The 19,093-nt window shown below is 42.6% G+C and overlaps 1 protein-coding gene across 1 annotated transcript; it reads right to left on the bottom strand.

Annotated features, from left to right (window-relative positions):
- Positions 1 to 503: 503 nt before the first annotated feature.
- On the bottom strand, positions 504 to 18,757 carry ZKSCAN2 (zinc finger with KRAB and SCAN domains 2). Its single transcript, XM_027126584.1, has 7 exons — positions 17,629 to 18,757; positions 16,413 to 16,599; positions 13,851 to 13,942; positions 13,393 to 13,519; positions 9,795 to 10,478; positions 7,384 to 7,875; positions 504 to 5,095 (listed from the first exon to the last, which is right to left on the bottom strand). Exons 1-7 carry the CDS (start codon positions 18,031 to 18,033, stop codon positions 4,173 to 4,175), a joined length of 2,910 nt encoding a protein of 969 aa, XP_026982385.1. The 5' UTR covers positions 18,034 to 18,757; the 3' UTR covers positions 504 to 4,172.
- Between the last annotated feature and the right edge of the window lie 336 nt (positions 18,758 to 19,093).

The raw sequence follows: 19,093 nt of genomic DNA, 5'->3' as shown, positions 1-19,093 counted from the left end.
TCCATCCTATGATTCTTCCGACAGTTTCTAAGAGTATAGTTGGAAATACATCCTCGGCAGGTGACAAAATCTCTACACTGACTCTATGACCCATGGAGTTGGAGCTGTTATGGGAAGAAGGGCTAAGTGGAAGCCACTGGGACTCTTTAAATCAAATAGTAAACCAAAGGCACCACCGTATCTGGGGAAATCATGTCAAGACTTGTTCCAGCAGCAGAGGCTGTGGTTGAGTGCCCCTCCAAGAACACACGCAGTGTGTGCCTCCAAGACTAACTCCCCTCTAGAATTAGAGCCAAACGTTTTCTGGGACAATGGCAGTGACAGCTATCAGAGGACTGCAGCACAGGAATAGCTGTGGACTCCCAAGAGATCCCTGCTAGCTGCGGGGAGAACAGTGGGCTGGAAAGAAACTGAAATTCCCTTGAGCTACAAGGATCAGCTTTTATTAGCCCTTGGATAAGTTCTCCTTTTCCTTGATAGAAGACAGCCTTCAAATTATGGCAAAAACCAACGGGAGTCATTTATTTTAGACATTTATTTCACATACAAGTTTTCAAGAAGACATCTAAGTGAACATTAATACAAAACAATGAGTAGACATACATTTATACTTGGAATGCATTCAGAGGTAAAGGCTTATCACTACACAAGTCACTCAGACGTGCCTTGCATTTGGGGCTTCCCCAGCTCCCTCAGAGTTGAATTGTGTCTGTCACTGGGCACCAGAGCTCCCAAAATAGGTTTTCTCCACTGCAGCTACCTGCCACTGCCTATCGAGGTGACTCAGGGGCTGCCTGCGGTTGAACATGAGTGATTTGTCCTTTCTCCTCACTGAGCAAGCTCCTGGACTGCTCACAGCATCCTCTTGCTAAAAGTATGGGGTGGATTCAGTGCGGCCCGAAATGCTGCCTGTGGTGGCGAGCCAGGGCAGTGGCCTGGTCTTATAATCTTTTCCTCTCTACATGATGCCCCATAGCCTCACAAAACATCAGAGCCAGAGTGGTCTTGGCAATCATGCTCAACTTCTCTTCAGATAAGGATATCAGGCCCAGAGAGAGGCTGACTTGTCCAGCAACACTCAGAAAGTGGTAGCGACAAGAATGAAACTTGTCTTTTGGCTTCTGGTCTAACGCTCATTCTACGTGCAGGCTGTCCTGAACTGTTTAAGCATATTGTGATGTCTTCCTCTTTAAAAAAACTAAGGTTTCCTTCCAGATGAATAAAGTAGGTTGTATATGTATAATAAAAATGCCAGTAAGAATCACGGCATTTGTGGAAGTAACAAAATAAGCCTATGCAGGGATACAACCAGGTTCCAAAGTTCCAAATCTATATTTATCTAATCTACAGTATTAGATAAATATAGATTTAAGTAGTTGGTTGAGGTGAGTTGTAAGCTCTGTTTTTGTAAGTTTCTTTGTTCCAGCAGCCAGAAGAAAAGTAGTAAGTTGTAAAAAAAAAAAAAAAAAAAAAAAAATCAGTGTTTGTAAGGTAAAATTTTTATTTTTTGCTTTAGAATCAGAGCTTTCTCTGGTACTGAGACCTAGGAAGAAACCTTCTCCTACGGGTCTTCATAAAGGCAATTTATGTGAAATGAGACACAGTAATCGGAGTATGACTGTTCATTTTGACTTTCATGCTCCACCTTAAAAAGGATAAAATACAAACTGCCTTGGTCTAAGATGGTGGGTAGGACTTCCTATTTCTTCAGAAGCAAAGTCCAGTAAGTTAATTTAATACAAGTTCAAATAGTCCACTTACAACTGGGAAAAGGTAAGGGAACCCAAATTTCACCTTAGCTTGATCCCAGACATATGACAGACAGAATGAGTTTATTCCACTGGAGAAGGAGTGGTTCTTGAGCCTTTCCTGCCACTGGGGAAATTGAAGCGACAGAGGTAGAGAATATGATTTTAGGCAATTAAAAAAACTCTTTTTGCAAGTGAAGGTGATTTTTTCATTAATAAACTAATTATGTTCCATAATTGACATGAACATAATTGACATTACGTTTTGCTGCAATACTTCTTCCATCATATTGCAAGTTCCTTGAGCACAGACACCATGCCTTTTTTCATTTTCATATCCCTCACTGTGCCTAGAACACAGCCTTACACACAACAGTGTTTAATAAATATTTATGAGTAAATCATCTACTTTCCTGAATCATGCTTCGATATAATGATCAATCCTGCGTACCTATTACTAAGAGGTGATTTCTATTAATGTGCGTCGTCTTTAGAGTTAGAATTCCAGAACATCGACACAATACAAGCACACGCCCACTGGCACCACACACACCTCACTGTGCTAGGCACACTACCAACATGAAACTGCACTTACCGTTAGAAGTCTATAATTCAGACAACACAGAGGAAATCAACCTACTGAGATGTGAACAATCCTAACATTCCTAACAAGTGTACGAAACATTTATCAATGTTTACCTGAGTCACCTGCCTTCCAACAGGCCACACCCGATTCTGGCACCGTAAGTTGGATTTCTTTCTACACTGCCTACCCTCCTTGGTACTTTGTTGAACAAGTTTCAAAAGATTCAAACATACTCAGATGTCTTCAAATAAGAGAACATCTGACAAAGGAGAGAGAAGATCAAAAAGATGACCTACAGCCCTGACTCTGGTTATCTTTCCACTAAACTTATGACTTCTCCCTCCCCAAAGCAACGCCCCCCGAGGTTACCTTCATCTTAAGGGTATAAATGCCACTGGCCTCATCCTGGAGTTTAACAGCTTTGGATGACCAAATCCGTGGTTTGCGACGTCCATAAGTGAACTGTCTCCCCATCTGAACCCTTCCTTCAGTATTTATCGGGGCAGTGCTGGGGGTTGTCAAAGACATCTTTCAGACCAACTGGTAAATGTGGAAAACGAAAAGTGTTCTGGCCTGGAAGTTTCAGTAAATATTTCCACCTTCACTCATTGAGGTATAGAGCTGTATAAATTACTCAGGGTTCTACAGAGAGGTTTATGACCACATGAAGAGGGACTAGAAGCCTCAGAAAAGAGAATGGTAAACTTAACAAGCAGCTCTGGAGTGCTGGTCTGGACCAAGGTGGCTATCTGATCTAAAGCAGGTCTAAGGAGTCCAACTGATCTTATAAATATTGAATGTTTCAGGTCTCTACCTCACTTCCTTCCCTATCTCCTTAGAGATAGTTTTAGAAAACTATCTAAAATTATACAATATTATACTGAAGTGTGGGGTTGGGAGGCATAAAATATGCCAACATTATCAGTCATATTCTAGATAAAAACCAGAGAAGTCACACATTCAGAACTAGAATGTGTCTGAAATTCTACTTTAATGAGACACACCATGAGCATGCACGCTATTCAGTCTGAGGAGGGCATGGTAGTGCAGAAGAGCCAGACAAGGGCACCCAGAACAATTAAGAGGTAAGTGTAGGACTTCGGAGAAACAGTAACAGGAACTGGATTACTTATAGGCTGGAGAAACAGTAGCCGAGAGGCTCTCAGTCTTCAGGTACAGAAACGGTCAGTCTACAAAGGACGATGGGTGATCAGTTGCTTCTCATCTCTATGGAGGGCAAGGCATTATTTCAGTGACAATACAGGGATTCTACCTTAGCTATTTAGATCAACTTCTTGACACAAAAAAGGTACACTGCAACAGACTTCTGATGGAAACTATAAAATCTTCAATCTCCTTTTGTGAATATCTTCAAAACCAAGATGGATCTGATGTGGTTCTCATCAGGCTCCTGAAAGTTCTACCCAAACAGGAAACTCTGTGATCAAGTTGCATCCGGGATCGCATGTGGTAGAGAATGAAAAAAACTTTGAGCATTTTTTATCTCCTTGATAACAACTCTCCCATACACTGAAGGATCTTGGATGTTGCTGGGTTTAGCGATCCCATGGCAGTGGCCTCGACATACTGAAGAGAATTCCATTCTGCATTCAGACACTGTATCTTCTTCACTTTATTAAAGGAAAAGTTGAGACACATAGAAGGAGAGGAACAGACTGATCAAGTTAGAGGCAGAGGTGAGGACAGGATCCAAGTCTTTATTTATATTCTCAACCTTATCTTGGGAATTACACTTTATAGCTAAGAAAAGATTGCTTCCAAGAGTGAGATTAGGGTAAAATGGCTAAGGGGACATTTAGGAAGAGAAGAGATCGTCATCAAACAGTTTGCCTGAATTCATCAGTCTTTCCCTTGTGTGGGTTCTCTGGGGCATAGAGCGCTGGAGGGTATGGCAGAAGCTTTTCTCTCACATGAACCTCCCGATGTTTAGTGAGAACAGAACTCTTACTGAAACGTTTGCCACACTGCACGCACCCGTAGGGCTTCTCTCCAGTGTGTACTCGCCGATGTTCTCGAAATCTCGTACAGTTATTGAAACTCTTCTCACAATCCACACATTTGTAGGGATTCTCACCAGTGTGGACTCTCCTGTGGGCACTGAAATGAGAACTGTTGGTAAAGCTTTTCCCACACTCTCCACACTGGTAGGGCTTCTCTCCAGTGTGGGTTCTCTGATGTATTATGAGACTCGAGCTCTGACTGAAGCATTTTCCACACTCTTCACATCTGTAGGGCTTCTCTCCGGTGTGGATTCTCTGGTGGGCACCGAAGTTTGAGGAGTCGTTAAAGCTTTTCCCGCAGTCAAGACATTTAAAAGGTTTTTCTCCTGTGTGGATTCTTTGGTGTCTAATTAGACTCCTGCTTCTACCAAAGCACTTCCCACAGACACTACACTTGTAAGGATTTTCCTTCTGGTGGGTCATCCGGCACATGAGGCGAGCACTCCTTCCAAAGCTTTCTCCGTATTTGAGAAGTCGGTAGGGCCTTTTCCCCATGAAAGGCCTCTGATGCACGACAGCTTTCCCTAAATCTCTAGGCTGAGACATCAGTTTTCCCTGTCTGACTCCTTGAAGGTTGTCCCATTGTCTTCCTGAGATGCATTCCCTTTTACAATGTTTACCTGGGTCAGCATTCTGAGAAACAACCCTTTTAGACTTTTCTATTAGTGCCCTATGCTGCTCCATGTCCTTATATATTACCTGTGTTGCATCCTCCTTGATACTACTTCCAATTTCAAAATCTGAAAAAAAAGACAATAAACATTTCAGACCAGTCATGTATCAACATAAACAACATGGCCTACAGGCCTTGTCTGTTAGGATCCCTGTGTGCTTCACTGGCCTCAGGCATGGGGACTCTTTCTGATTCACTGGGCCTTATTTTCTTTCAGTTCCACGAATAGCCAATAAAACCCAGCACAAAGTAGGCCTCTGGAAATGTTTTCAGAATTTAATTATAATCCAAGCCATTATCCCCAATCTGTATCCTGATTAACGTGGGAGCAACTTAGTTTATCTCCCTGAAATTCCACTACAATTCATCCTGCTTTCAAAATTTCTCATCTGTAATGAAAGTACACTACACTTCATTAGTGTTTAGATTCTAATGATCAAGTCCAAATTCCTCAATGGACTTCTAAGCTCATCAACCTCTAGTCATACTCTATCCAAGGGTATTTCTTTCTTCTCAAATGTTGCTGTCACTTTGTTTTTCTGGCAGTCTCACACACAGACCACACTAACTCAAATCTTAATTCTCACTGCTCGACAACCAGAATTATCTTCTCCTCACTCTTTCATCTGCATCCCACAGTACATCCTGGATCCAGCTTTGCCGAGAAGTTTTCTGAACAGAGAGCATGATGTGGTGAAGACACAGGCTTTGGAATCAGACAGCTCTGGTTATGATTCCATCCTGGTCACTTATTAACTGTGTGGTTTTTGTATTAACTTTTTATTATGGAAAATTTAAACACAGAAAAGTAGAGAACAGTACATAAACTGAACTTCCATGAACCACTTACCCAATGACATACTCCTGGCCAATCTTGTTTCATCTCTATTCCCACACATTCTCTGCTCCCTCTACCCAGATTATTTTGAAGTAAATTCAGACATTGTATTATTTGATCCATAAATAGTTCACAAACTGTGTAAGTTAGGCCCAATCCAGGTTTGCTTGATTCTCAAACCCTTCTTATGCATTTTGCTGTACTGTCTTTTTTCTACTTGCTAATTTCAACGTTACTTTCCTTCCACATATTGAGCTGAAACTGCCAACATCCCTCAGTCCTAAGTGGGGTGGCTGTGTCCTGGGCTGGAAGAGGAGGGCAGCCATCAGTGAATCCACTGACTTAGGTCAAAAGCCCTAACAATGTCATCTTCTGAAGTACTCTGATTGGGTCCAACATTGTTCTGGGATTTGGAGGAAGTTATAGCCTAGTAGTTGCCTCAGACAGAGCCTAATAATTTGATGACAGATCTGGAGCTCACCTTAAAAAACAAGATTCACAAGAGAAGGACTTTGTTTCCAAAGTTATCAACTTTAACAGTTCCAGTTACAGAGTTAATAATTTCAGCTTTCATTCCCATACAAAAACAAATTCCTGTATAAATACTACCAGAGAGCATATGTGTGAACTTCCTTTTCTAATGTTTGTTTTGAATAAGCATAGAGTACAGGAAGGAAAATAATAACAGGTAAGGTTAGAAAGACAAACTCAGATTAAGGATGGTTGTGGAATCTTAATACAAGTCTAATGGAGAAAACTGGTTTGGAGACTTTTACAATAGTTTAGGCAAGAGACAGAGAAACGCTAAACTAGGGTAATGGTTATGGTAACTAAAGAGGGGGGCAGATGGGAGTTCTACAACAGCTGAAAAAACATATCATCTGCCTGGATGTAAACAATGAGAGAGAAGGCATCAAAAAAATCTCTATCTTTTAAGTCTGGATGACCTATGGGAGGACACAGGGAAGAGCCATAGTGTGGGAAGGAAGATGCTGATTTTAATTTTGAAAAATGTAAGCCTGGACTGCTGGTGAGATGCCTGTGAGCATCCAGTGGTCAGCGGGAAACCCGCAGGTGGAGCTCAGTACCAGAATAAAGTCTTTTTCTCTCTGCCTATCCTTTTTGTCATGCACATCACACATAACTGAGACATTTCTGTTTTGAGCTTACTGACACACCTCCTTGATCTGAGTTTTTCTCACGTTTAATTCCAAATTCTTCTTCCCCACAATATTTCTAGGAGATATTAAACATTATCTGCCCCATACACACCAAAACCGAGGCTGAGGTCCCAAAAACCAAATCACGAGAATCCAAGTTCCTCCCTTGAACAGAAGCACCATAAGAACAGGGACTCTGTTTTATTCATCGATACCTCCCCCTTTTCCTCAAATGGCACAGGACACACGAATATCTGCTTAATGAATAGACCTTCATGAGCGATGTGCCAGCTCTTCTGATCTGTCAGTAGATCCCACTTCCTTCTTCTTTAGACCACAGCCCCTCATGATCCTTACCACTCGGGCTTTGCAGTAAACCTGGAGGTCCCTGGAATTCTGGCTCTGGCACAATTTCCTCCTCACTCAGTCTCTCACTGCTGGAATCTTCAACTATTGCCTCCTGTGAGTCCTCCTCAGGTTCCCAGCCCGTAGGTTCCTGGGGTTCAATCTCAATGTCCTCTCTTTCTTGAATTGAGGGTGATGGGGCTTCCTCTGGGGTGCTAGTGGGAGGGGCAGATGCCCGAGAGTTAATCAGGGCATCCATCTCCTTGTAGAATGCACAGGACTCTAGCACGTGACCATTTTTCACTTTGCGGTAACTCTTCTGAAGGCTTTTGAACTTGGTCCGGCACTGTTCCGGTGTCCGGAGGAAGCCACACTCTTGCAGCTGTTCAGCCACGGCCCCGTACAACTTGCTCTTCCGATGACAGGCTTGCAGTGCTTCATAAAACCGAGTCTCACGGAGGATCTCAAGGAAAGTCTTGGTTTCCTCGTAGCCCCAGTGCACACCTGCCATTCAAGGATAAAGTTCAAAGATACAAGGTGTCTGAAGCTCTATACATTACAAAATATAAGAAGTACAAGAAAACAAATCCCATTCCCTGGAACTATTATACGCCTGGGAATAAGCTTTGCAAGAAATGAGAAGGTCTATATAAAATAACTATAATATTATATTGAAAGACATAAAAGAACTAGAAAGAATGGAGAGACACTATGTTTCTGGATAGGAAGGTTCAAGTTGTACAGATATCAACTGTCAAATGAATCTATAAAGTCAAAATCCCAATAGGATTTTAAAATTTAAATTGATGAACTGATCTCAAAGTTTACTTGGTAGAATAAAAATGTAGCCCCCCAAATCTGTCATTGCTATGGTTCTTAAGGATTTAGCTGTCTGTCTTTTAAAAATTGTTAGGAATAATGGGCTAGGACACCCAGCAGGAACTTTTCCCCCAAATTCCCTATCATTTCTTTAGCCCGTCTTCTTTGAACAGCAGAACTATGTCCAGAGTAGTTTTTGATGTTACTGTGTCCTCTACTTTGAGAGATGAAACCATCTGTAAGACAGGCAGATGTCCTGCTTTTATAGCAGAATTAAGCTTTTCAGGATATGTCTGAAGACAGTTTGTTAAACATGCTTTTTGGGTGTTTTATAATCTGTAGTAGGAAAGTCTTTTCTGTCCTCCATCTTACTGGGTGGTCTCTTTCAGTCATATCATTGGATTCCATATTTGAAACCACCTACCCTCATGTCTATGGATTTCCAGAATGATGAATACCTGTATAATACATTTTCCCATCTTTTTCCTGAGATCTGTTTGTTTTGAATAGGTACAGTCATGAGTACAGTCTCAGATCTCCCAGCCTGGTTTATTTTTCCATTCTACCTAAGAAATTACCATCTTTTCATAAAGTGGATTACAGAAACATTACTAATAACTGTGACACCAGGCAGTGTTTTATTGCATTTTAGCATCTGCAGAATGCCTTCATCTACATTATCTCATTTAACGCTAACAACTACCCTCATATTCTTAGCTATATTTTAGACAGAAAACTGAAGCTCAAAGTAGTTATATGATATGTCAGCTGTCACATAGCTACTAACTGGTGGTTTAGTTCTGCATGTCCCAGGCCCCAAATTTCAACACCATCTTTCTTTTGCATAGTATCTTTTTTTTATCCTTTTAATTTCAATATCTCTGAATATTGTTTAAGATGTATCTCTTGTGGTTCTGGGTTTTTGAGCATAAGCCACCCATTCTCCTTGCTTTGGCCCTGCAATAAGCCTTTCTCTGCTCCAAAAAAAAAAAAAAAAAAAAGAAAAAGATGTATCTCTTGTAAGCAATATAGTTTTTAAAAATATATGATAATCTTAACTTTTAAATTTGTAATTAATGATATATTTGGATTTACATCTATCATCTTACTGATTTTTTTCCATTTAATGCATCTACTTTGTGATTCTTCTTTTCCTTTCTTGTCTTCTCTTTGAATTTCTTTTTTTTTTAATTCTTTTTTTGTTGTTGTTGTTAGTTACATATTCCTTTATGGACTATCCTTGATAGTATAATAATGTATCCTTGACTGTTACAATCTAATACAATTGACTGCATTGTAACAATTCTCAGATAATGTTAGATCCTTAGAACCCTGGACGCCATTTGTCTTCCTTCCACAGACCCCAAATACTCAAAATGCATGCTCTAACCCAAAAAAGACCCCTTCATGGCTGTTACTCAGACTGCACTGGGGGTAACAAAACACCTGGGAGTACTTTCAGTTACATGGCCAATTACAGTGATGAGTGGCAAGGTGTGCGTGACAGAATTCCCTGGGTTTGGTCACTTCTGGTCTACTCCTTTTTCCACAAGACCACATCATCCATTTTCAAACCAGAAAGAAAAAAAAAGCACCATTCTTACCACTCAGGTTTTGAAATAAGACAGGAGCACCACGAAGCTCAGACTTCTGGATAAACTCAACACCCATGTCATCACCATCAGATTCTTCTGCGGCTTCTTCCTCCTCCACCAAATTGATCTGTTCTTTAGCATTGATACCAATTCTCTTTAGTCTGGGGAGAGACAGAATCTCCTTTGGCTTATCCGTGGATGAAGTATGAGCTGCAGGGTTCAACAAAACATCCATGTCCTCAAAGAAGGCACAGGGTTCTAGCACATGGCCATTTCTCACTTTTCGATAACTCTTCTGTAGACTTTTGAACTTGGTCCGACACTGCTCTGGTGTTCGGAGGAAGCCACATTCTCGCAACCATTCAGCTACAGCACCATATACTTGGCTGTTTCGGGGACAGGCCTGAAGTGTTTCATAAAAGCGAGACTCTTTGAGAATTGTAAGAAAAGTCTTAGTTTCCTCGTAACTCCAATGCACGCCTGCTATTTTTTCATCTTCCAAACCCCACTGCTGCTGCTCTCTCCGTGTTTTCCCTGCATTCCTTGCAGGGGTCTGAATAGCATGAACTGATTTTTCCTTGATATAGTTGCTTTGTAGGACATTCCTCTTATTAGGGGATTGTAGACCTATTGTCCATGGCTCCTTTCTTTGCGCCAACTGTGCCATCTTGTTAGCTGTAGACGCTGTGTTTCCTAGAGTAAGAGAAACATACTTCATGCTAGAGAGATCATCACTGCATGCCCCAATCTCCTGCTGTAGTATGCTCTCCTGGAACACTTGTTCACACCTATCCTTTAAAGGTCTTGTTCAGTTCCTTCTCTAAAGTCTTCCTCAATCACGATCATGCACACTAGTTTCTTACACGAGTTATTTGGCACAATCATCTACTAACTTAAGACTACCGTTTCACTTCTCATATATGTACCACTTCCTTCCCCAGCTAGTTCTTAAAGGAAAACTTTTAAGGGTAAGAAACACGTATTACATTACCTTCAATTCCCTCTCAGTATCTAACATTGTGTTAGGTTCAGAGCGTGCTCCTATGAACCAGTATTCGTTACTTATAAAGTGTGCTTACACCTGCTCCCCACATCCCCTCAGTCTCCCACTCAACACACACATACACACACTAGGGCTATGGGAGATGAGAAGTCAAGAACTTTTGGAGACATTCTGGCGAAGTTAATGGGAAAGAGATGTAAGAATAGGAAAGTAACTTAATATTTTACTTTACAATATGGTGGAGATCAACATGTCTTAAGTTGGAATCTGAGCTCCACCACTTACTTTACTTTCTGACCAGGGGAAGTTTCTTAATCTCTCTGAGCCTCAGTTTCCTAGGAAATAATATAATCTATTCAACAAGGTGCTGGGAATATTAAATAAAGGATCATCTGTAAAGCGTCCAATGCCTAATAAGTATGTAATAACATTTAGTTTCCTTCTATAGAAAACACACATAGGAGTTTCACAGAATTCTCCTAGGGAGGCAGCATCAAATCAAATCCTTGCTGAAAGAACCCTGGGGATGGAGATTTGCTCTTCAGTTTCACATGAGAGAAGTAAGTGTAGGGACAATGAAAGTTCAAACATCTACCAGGACCAGGCAGGCAAAGTAAAGGAGTGAGGTGGCTGGAGTGAGAGCCCTGGCATTTTAGCACGAACTCCGCCACTCAGCTGTGGTCAATGGCTGCTGTGAGAGAAGGTGGGCCCGTTGTGCCTGACGTTTGATTTTTTTAAGAGATACTGGAAATCCAGATTTATAAACTAATTTTATATTAAAACTCTGTGCAAGGCCCAAATATGTTTGTAGGCTAGACTCATAAGCCTTTAGCTTACAATCTATGATGAAAGACCGAGCCAGGTGTCTGTGGGCCTGGGCCTTTCCATACGTAATTATTATACATGGAGGCACTGGGCTAAATCTGAATGTCCATAGTATGGTCTCTAACCCACTCATGGCAGATTTTACTAAGACCTATAATTCATCATTTTACTAGGTCTGGATGCTGTGTGATCCAAGGCAACACTAGGAAACAGCTATTGTGTAGGCAACTTGCCATGTGGCCATCTTTCACTGGCTCCTGTAACAACACTAACAGCAATGAGTACCGAGATAACCACACAGGTCTTTGAAGGATGAATGATCAGTGATGAAGTGCAGAGACCCTAAGTAAAAGTTAAAATCAAGGGTCCTGGGACCTCCCTGGCAGTTCAGTGGTTAAGACTCTGCATTTCCACTGCAGGGGGAGCAAGTTTGATCCCTGTTCGGGGAACTAAGATCCCACATGCTGTGGGTGTGACCAAAAAATTAAAAAAAAATAATAAAAATAAAATAAAATCAAGGGTCCTGCTGTTTTGGGAAGAGTGCTTTGTTACTGGTGTGTCATCTTAAGTTGATCATTTTTTTAAACTGCTTTAATTACTTTCTGATTATAAACAATTGTCAGTTTATCTTTATTCATTCAGTTTGACATGGCCTATATTGTAAACTCTGTACTTCAGGGTCTATATGTATTGTTGTCCAACAGAACTTTCTTTGATGATGATGTTCTGTAACTGTGCTGTCCAATACAGCTATTGAATACCTTTTTTTTTTTTTTTTTTTTTTTTTTGTACATGGGCGTCTCACTGTTGTGACCTCTCCCGTTGCGGAGCACAGGCTCCGGAGGCTCAGCGGCCATGGCTCACGGGCCCAGCCGCTCTGCAGCATGTGGGATCTTCCCGGACCGGGGCATGAACCCGTGTCCCCTGCATTGGCAGGCGGACTCTCAACCATTGCGCCACCAGGGAAGCCCTATGAATACCTTAAAGGTAGCTACTGTCAGTGAGGAACTGAATTTTAAACTTTATTTAATTTTAATTAATTTTATAAATTTAAATTTAAACAGCCACGTGTAGCTAGTGGCTACTCTATTAGACAACAAAAGTTTATAGTATCTATAGTGTGTATTGGTGCACATTTTAGGCCTATAATTTTATTCATAAGTAATCTCTGACTTGTAGCTTACATATGAATGAACCATATTTAGCCCTATTGTTAAAGCAGATGATATAGCTCTTCAAAAGTTTGCTTGTAAAATTACATTTCAGTGGTTATGTGTGCCTGTAAAAATTTGTGCTATTTAAAAAATTCACAACACGCTATCAAGGTTGTTGTATTGAAATTACTTTTTTCCTTCTGTTTATAAGATTTCCATCCACTCAGTGAATATTTGCTGGGCGCCACCCATATGTCAGGCTCTGTGCACAGTGTTGGGGTTACTATGGGTTAAACAAAAACAAATCCTAAAAAGACCTTATGACTTTACGGAATTTTTAGTCTAGTGGATGTAGGTAAGTTTATATTTCAATAATATGACAATCATATATAAATCTCCCCAATGTTTTAATCACTAAATTATAAGAATGTATAAAAATCTATAATATAAATTGGAAGAAAGGAATGAGTGAGGTATGAGAACATGGTATACTAGAGGCCAGAAATGACTAGACAACCCATGGAGGTCCTTAAAGTGATAACATTTATAACTATTTTATAATCGGTAGAAGTGAATATATTAGAAATCCCCAAATCTTTTATTTGAAAAGGGATAGAATCCTTACCCAGGGAGACCATGTTCCCAATACTCTCCTTTCTAATATCCCGGTAGAGGTCTCTGTGAGCAGGAATCTGACGCACACTCTTTTTGTAGGAAAAACCTCTTGCCATGTGGACATCTTTCAGTGGTCCCTGTAACACACTAACAGTAATGACTACCAAGATAACCACATGGGTTTTTGAAGGATGAATGATCATGGATGAAGCACAGAAAGGCCCTAAATAAAAATTAAAATCAAAGAACCAAGTGTATATTATGTGCCAAATGAAGCAGAAGGTACTATAAAGCATCATAAGAGAGATGATCCAGCAAGGAATCCCATTACTCAGATGGCTGGGTGCAGTCTCTTCTGGAAAAGGAGCAAGGGGGAAAAAGTCTCTTGGAGGGAGTATAAAAGTTTGAGGAAATCATTGTGACTGAATATCCTAGGAAGTTAGGCTAGAGAGAACAATTACAATTTACCTGGGACCCAACAGGAACTCGTGTGGCTGTTGCTTCCTGATCTATGGTGTTCCATTCATCAGCAGGAGCAGGAACCCAGGGAGAAGGCCGAGCTGTAAGAAGAGAAAGAAACAATTAGTGTTGTTGGCTCTGCCATCTTATTCATGCTGCTTCTCCTTTTATGAAATGAGCATGTATAAAAAAACCGACAAACATAAATTGGTCATTTTCTCAATGAATTCAGAACAATGCCCCAAACCACAGTACCCTAACGCAGGGCTCACAAACATAAATGCTTTTAGGGAGTAAGCAGGTAAAGGACATCATGAAAGGGGAGAGGTAAGGACTGTGGGGAACTGGAGAGCACATGTCCCACTGAAAGGGTACACCCAGTGTTCCGCTCCAGCTGATGCTTCATTGTGAGATTATTGCCCTGGCACAGAGCTTCTAACTTTTTTTTTAAATTTTATTTATTTTATCTTTGGCTGTGTTGGGTCTGGGTCTTCGTTGCTGTGAGTGGGCTTTCGCCAGGTGCAGCGAGCGGGGGCTACTCTTCTTTGCAGTGCGTGGGCTTCTTCACTGTGGTGGCTTCTCTTGTGGAACACGGGCTCTAGGCATGCAGACTTCAGTAGTTGTGGCGTGTGGGCTCAGTAGTTGTGGCTCTTGGGCTCTAGAACGCAGGCTCAGTAGTTGTGGCGCATGGGCTTAGTTGGTCCGCGGCATGTGGGATCTTCCTGGGCCAGGGCTAGAACCCATGCGCCCTGCATTGGTAGGCAGATTCTTAACCACTGAACCACCAGGGAAGCCCCAGAGCTTCTAACTTTTTCAAGAGAAGCCAGAAAGCGGGACTTTCATGTACAATCTCAAGTCTTAAACCTTGAGAACTAAAAACAAACAAACAAAACCCCCAAACCAAAAACTCCTTGTAGGTGAAACAAAACAATCTGATTTGGCACGTGAGTTACCAGTTCGCTATCTCTAGCACAAATTAATTCCCTATGAGTGAATACTGTCCTAAAAAATGTTAGCGTATACAGATACATAGTACTGAACACTACAGGGAAATATACCCCCAGAAAGGTGGAAGGAAGATATATAAGCTTATATAGTATAAGGCAGTCTGTGGTCTAACTTCTCCTCTAGAATTCACTATCTAGGAAAACTTTAAGAATAAATATTACTGTGACCAAGAACTCAAAAGCTTGATCTACCACTTTCTATGGAATCAAACTGAATCAGTTCCTTAGAAATACATTATTCCCTTAGGCACACATGGCTGAAATCCTATCTCTTCTTTTAGAAGGAATTCACCTTTCTGAGATATCTATCCCTCAAATTTTCTGTCCTCCTTACCCCCAGTAAGGACCTCAACAGAAAAAACCACCTAACTTTAGGAATTCCGTATCACCTGAGATGGCAAAATCCAGAAACACCATGGATTTATCAGGTAAAGTAACTGACAGCATATAATCCATGTGAACAGCGGAACTTTGATGCTGATGAACAAACAATGAAAAATCCAGAAACCATTAATATTTGCAATGCATTCTATCATAATATGAATTTCAGGAGGGATAAGGAGGTGGGGTGCGAAGTGGTGAATCTTGCCTCTTGATGAGGGGTTCTGTAAGTCAGACAGATTTGAAGTTTAAAAATAATCATGCCATTATGGGAGAAAGGAAACTAACATTTACTGAGCACTATTATGCACTGACCCTTTTTACGATGCCTCCTTTAATCTACGCTAACAACCTTAGTATTTTCCTTTTACAGATGACAGAATGGAAAGTTTGAGAAGTTTAGTAACTTGACCAAGACCACACAGATAAAGAATGGCAGAGGTAGGTTTTGAACGCATACTGTCTACCTCTAAAACCTAATTTCTTAATCTCTATGCATTAATACACAGAGATTAATTAATATTACTTGCCCGAGATAACACAGGGAGGGGGCAGAGAAAGGATATAAACCCATGTCTTTCTACTGTAGGTTCAGTGATCTTTCCACTCTTCTCTTTAAGCCTGACACCATGCTGCAGAGGAGGGCGAGATCACTGTGGACTGGGAAGGGCAGGGTCTTCATTTCCTTGTATTTGACTTGATTCATTAACATCTAGGGCAGATATGAACACCAGTTGTCTCTTCTTTATGAAGTCTTATTGTTTATCCCTCTCATAAGCCACTTCTGTGATGCCTTACTGTCAGTCACTTTTTGAAAAAAAATCTCATTTCCTCTTCCAGTTTTTCCAAGTTGCATATAGTCAGCCAAGAACACACACACTTACACATGCGGCAGGACTAAAAACCACAAGCTGATTGCAGGGTGGAGGTTCTTAAGTAACACTATGAGACCCTAAGGCCAGTCTGGGCAATCTATGTTTTCTCAGATTCCATCTTTAAGATCCCTTTTACTTATGTCACACATATTCCCAAGTCTTGAAGCTAATGAAGTCTTTCTCCCCAATATTCAATTTACTTTCCAATATGGATTGAGGGGACGCTACGCTGAACAAGGCACAGTGTTAGTGCTACAAAACAAATCTGCCATGGTCTCTGCACTGGGCATGCTCTGAGTTCTTCTTACCATTCTTGGGTAAGGGCCGAAGCTCTCTCTTTTGGTTCACCTGCTCCTGGTGTCCTGAGTGGAGGCTTTCAGCTCCTTCCAGAGACATCACTCTGGGTTGGGTCTCCACCTGCTGTGGCTGAAAGTCTGCCACCTCCCATGCTGCTCCAAGTGGGGCTTGCTTCTCTGCGTACACAGGACTGCTAACCTGGGAAATAAAGTCAGTGCCATAGTGGGAAAAGGGAGTTAAAGAGGGCTAGATCAGGGCCAAATTCCCCCAAGAAAGATATCAAAGAAGGATAGAAGATGTGAGAAGGAATGAAAATTTCACTCCATTCCCTATGGGACCTCTGAGGGCATCAGGATAATAGTTTTGTCCAGAAGTCTGGGCATAAGGGCATAGGAGAGTGCTCTTTATTAGTATACAGAGGGGCAAAATCTCTTAGGAGTGAAATACAGAGCCTCCCTGTTATCAGACTAGACATTATTTGAGTCCTCATATCTATTAGGTTCACAGAGAAATAAAAGTTCTCAGAACACTAATTAATTCACTAGTGCACTGAAAACTTAGAAAATTAATCTCGACATCTAGTGTCTATTTCTGACCAACACAGCAACTTGCTAATAGTCAGATCTTTACACAAATCCTGTGCAAGGTGAAAGTGCAAATCTTGCAGGATTTCATGAGGTTACTGAAAGGGCTGTTGAAAAACAATTAGAAGAGCATGCAAAGCCACTGACAAATAAGGATCAGCAATTCAAATGGAGAAGAGTGACAAGGATGATGACATTGAGGGCACTTCAGAAGACACGGATTGGAATATTAAAGGATTACAAGAGGCCCTGTGGTAACTGATAAAGTCCTTTCTTTCTTTTTCTTTTTGGGTGGGGGGCAGGGCAAAATAGCCCTCTTTAGGATCAAGCTACAAAAGTAAAATCCTGTGAAGCATAATGTACTGTTCTCTCATATAATTTTTTGGGGAAACATTACGCAAAGATTTAAAACAAATACTTAGCTGCATAATGTTTAGTGTCATTTGCAAGATAACAGTTCAACCAAAGCTTTTTTTCTATTTAATATGAAATTCTTATCCCTTTTAAGTAGATTCCCTTTAAAGGTCTTTCATTATTACCACTTATCCCTCCATAATTTGCATTTCCTGCAATGCATCCCTTGCCCATCTTCCTTTCCACCCCCTTCTTGCTAAATACAAAAATTTGGAAAACCCTCTCTCACCTGCTGTCTTAGTCTTCCAGTCTCTTTCTCCAAATGTATTACCAGGGCCACCGCCTCCTCTCCACTTTCCGGACACTGCTTCTGTGCCCACGCCTGAATCTTCTCGGGTAAAATGGTGAGAAACTGCTCAATCACCAGCAGCTCCAGGATCTGTTCCTTGGAACGCATTTCTGGCTTCAGCCACCGGCAGCAAAGTTCCCAGAGTTTACTGAAAGCTTCATGGGGTCCGGTCACATCCTCATAACAGAACTGCCTGAAGCGCTTGCGAAAAGTCTCGGACTCAGAGCTGTCCGATCCTTCCAGAATGGGCTGCGATGCCCACTCGGGCTCCTTTTCCACCTTCATTATTAGGCATCCCTCAACCTCCAGGGGCGCGTCGATCTGAGGGTCCAGGGATGCAGCCATGCTCTAACCCGGGGGTCAACCTCACGTCTAGCTCAAAGGAGACTCGAAACCAAACCTTCGAGAGCTCCCTGCTAATGGTTTTGGAAGTGTGGGAAGGCGGGGAAGTGAAAACGGCAGTGTCAGCAGGAACAGGGTACCCCAGGCTGATTAATCAAATCTATCCTAGGCCCTTGAAAAGGTGAACATGTACCCTAAGGTCCAAGAACTCAGCCTCTTCTCCCAACAAGATGTGTCCCCGCGTTGTGGTTTTCCAGGGTGCATCTTTTAGTGCAATGTCGGAAAGAGCAACGCTAGAGGACTGGGAGAAAATCAAGGGGACCGCGGACAGGAGGGCGGGGGCGGACAGCCGGGCCGGGAGGGGGTGTGTCAGACACCCGGGTAAGGGCCCGGGGGAGGGGAGGCCCCCGAGTGGGTGGGGCCGGATGCGTAGGCCCCGCCCGGCCCCGGGTTCGAGGCTCGGGGCACGGCAGCGCGCCCAGGCCGCTGCGGGTTGCTGGTGGGGGCCGACGTTATCCGAGGCCAGCGCCCGGCTCTTCTAGGCCAGGGTGGCCCGGGCCGTCCTCAGGAAACCTCCACACGCTGAGGAAAGCCGCGAATAGGTCCTGTCCCTAAGGGGAGAGAAGCGGCGGGGACCAAACAACGATTCGTAGGGTGGCGGCTGCAGGATCCTCGCTCGCAGCCTCGTCTGCTCTGTTCCCGGACTGCGCGGGGGGCGCTGGGAGCAGCAGTCACGCATGCGCCACTCGCGCCCGCGCGCCGCGGGGCTCAGCAGAGGCTTCCTCCTCGGCGAGGGGCTGGGGGGAGGGGGCGGCGCGGTGGACTCTCGCGAGAGCGCGCAGAGCAGCGACGCGCTGCTGAGACACTTTAGGAATGAGAAGGGTTGCGGCGGCTCTTTCCCGGGGCGGACGGACACACTGCAGGCACTTTGCAAGAGACTGTGGAACAGTGTGAGAAAGGGGAGTGGGCGTTCTCCGTCAGCCGGAGAATCTGGGAGGCGGGGAGAGACTGTGAGGTTGAGGAGCGCTAATGAGGACGTGGCGCGAAGTCCTTTCTGACGCGG

The sequence above is a fragment of the Aethalodelphis obliquidens genome, unplaced genomic scaffold (genome assembly GCF_003676395.1).
Source record: "Aethalodelphis obliquidens isolate GAN/ISIS:26980383/991018 unplaced genomic scaffold, ASM367639v1 scaffold30, whole genome shotgun sequence".
Taxonomy (NCBI): domain Eukaryota; kingdom Metazoa; phylum Chordata; class Mammalia; order Artiodactyla; family Delphinidae; genus Aethalodelphis; species Aethalodelphis obliquidens.
The sequence above is the reverse complement of the archived record's forward strand: the minus strand, read 5'-3'. Positions and strand labels throughout refer to the sequence as shown.

Excerpts from the sequence above, each read along its gene's own strand:
- ZKSCAN2 (XM_027126584.1), bottom strand. The coding sequence starts at position 18,033 with ATGGCTGCATCCCTGGACCCTCAGATCGACGCGCCCCTGGAGGTTGAG. Across the intron at positions 13,943-16,412 it reads TCGGCCCTTACCCAAGAATG|CTCGGCCTTCTCCCTGGGTT; the intron begins GTAAGAAGAACT and ends CTCTTCTTACAG. Across the intron at positions 10,479-13,392 it reads TGGGAACATGGTCTCCCTGG|GAAACACAGCGTCTACAGCT; the intron begins GTAAGGATTCTA and ends CTCTTACTCTAG.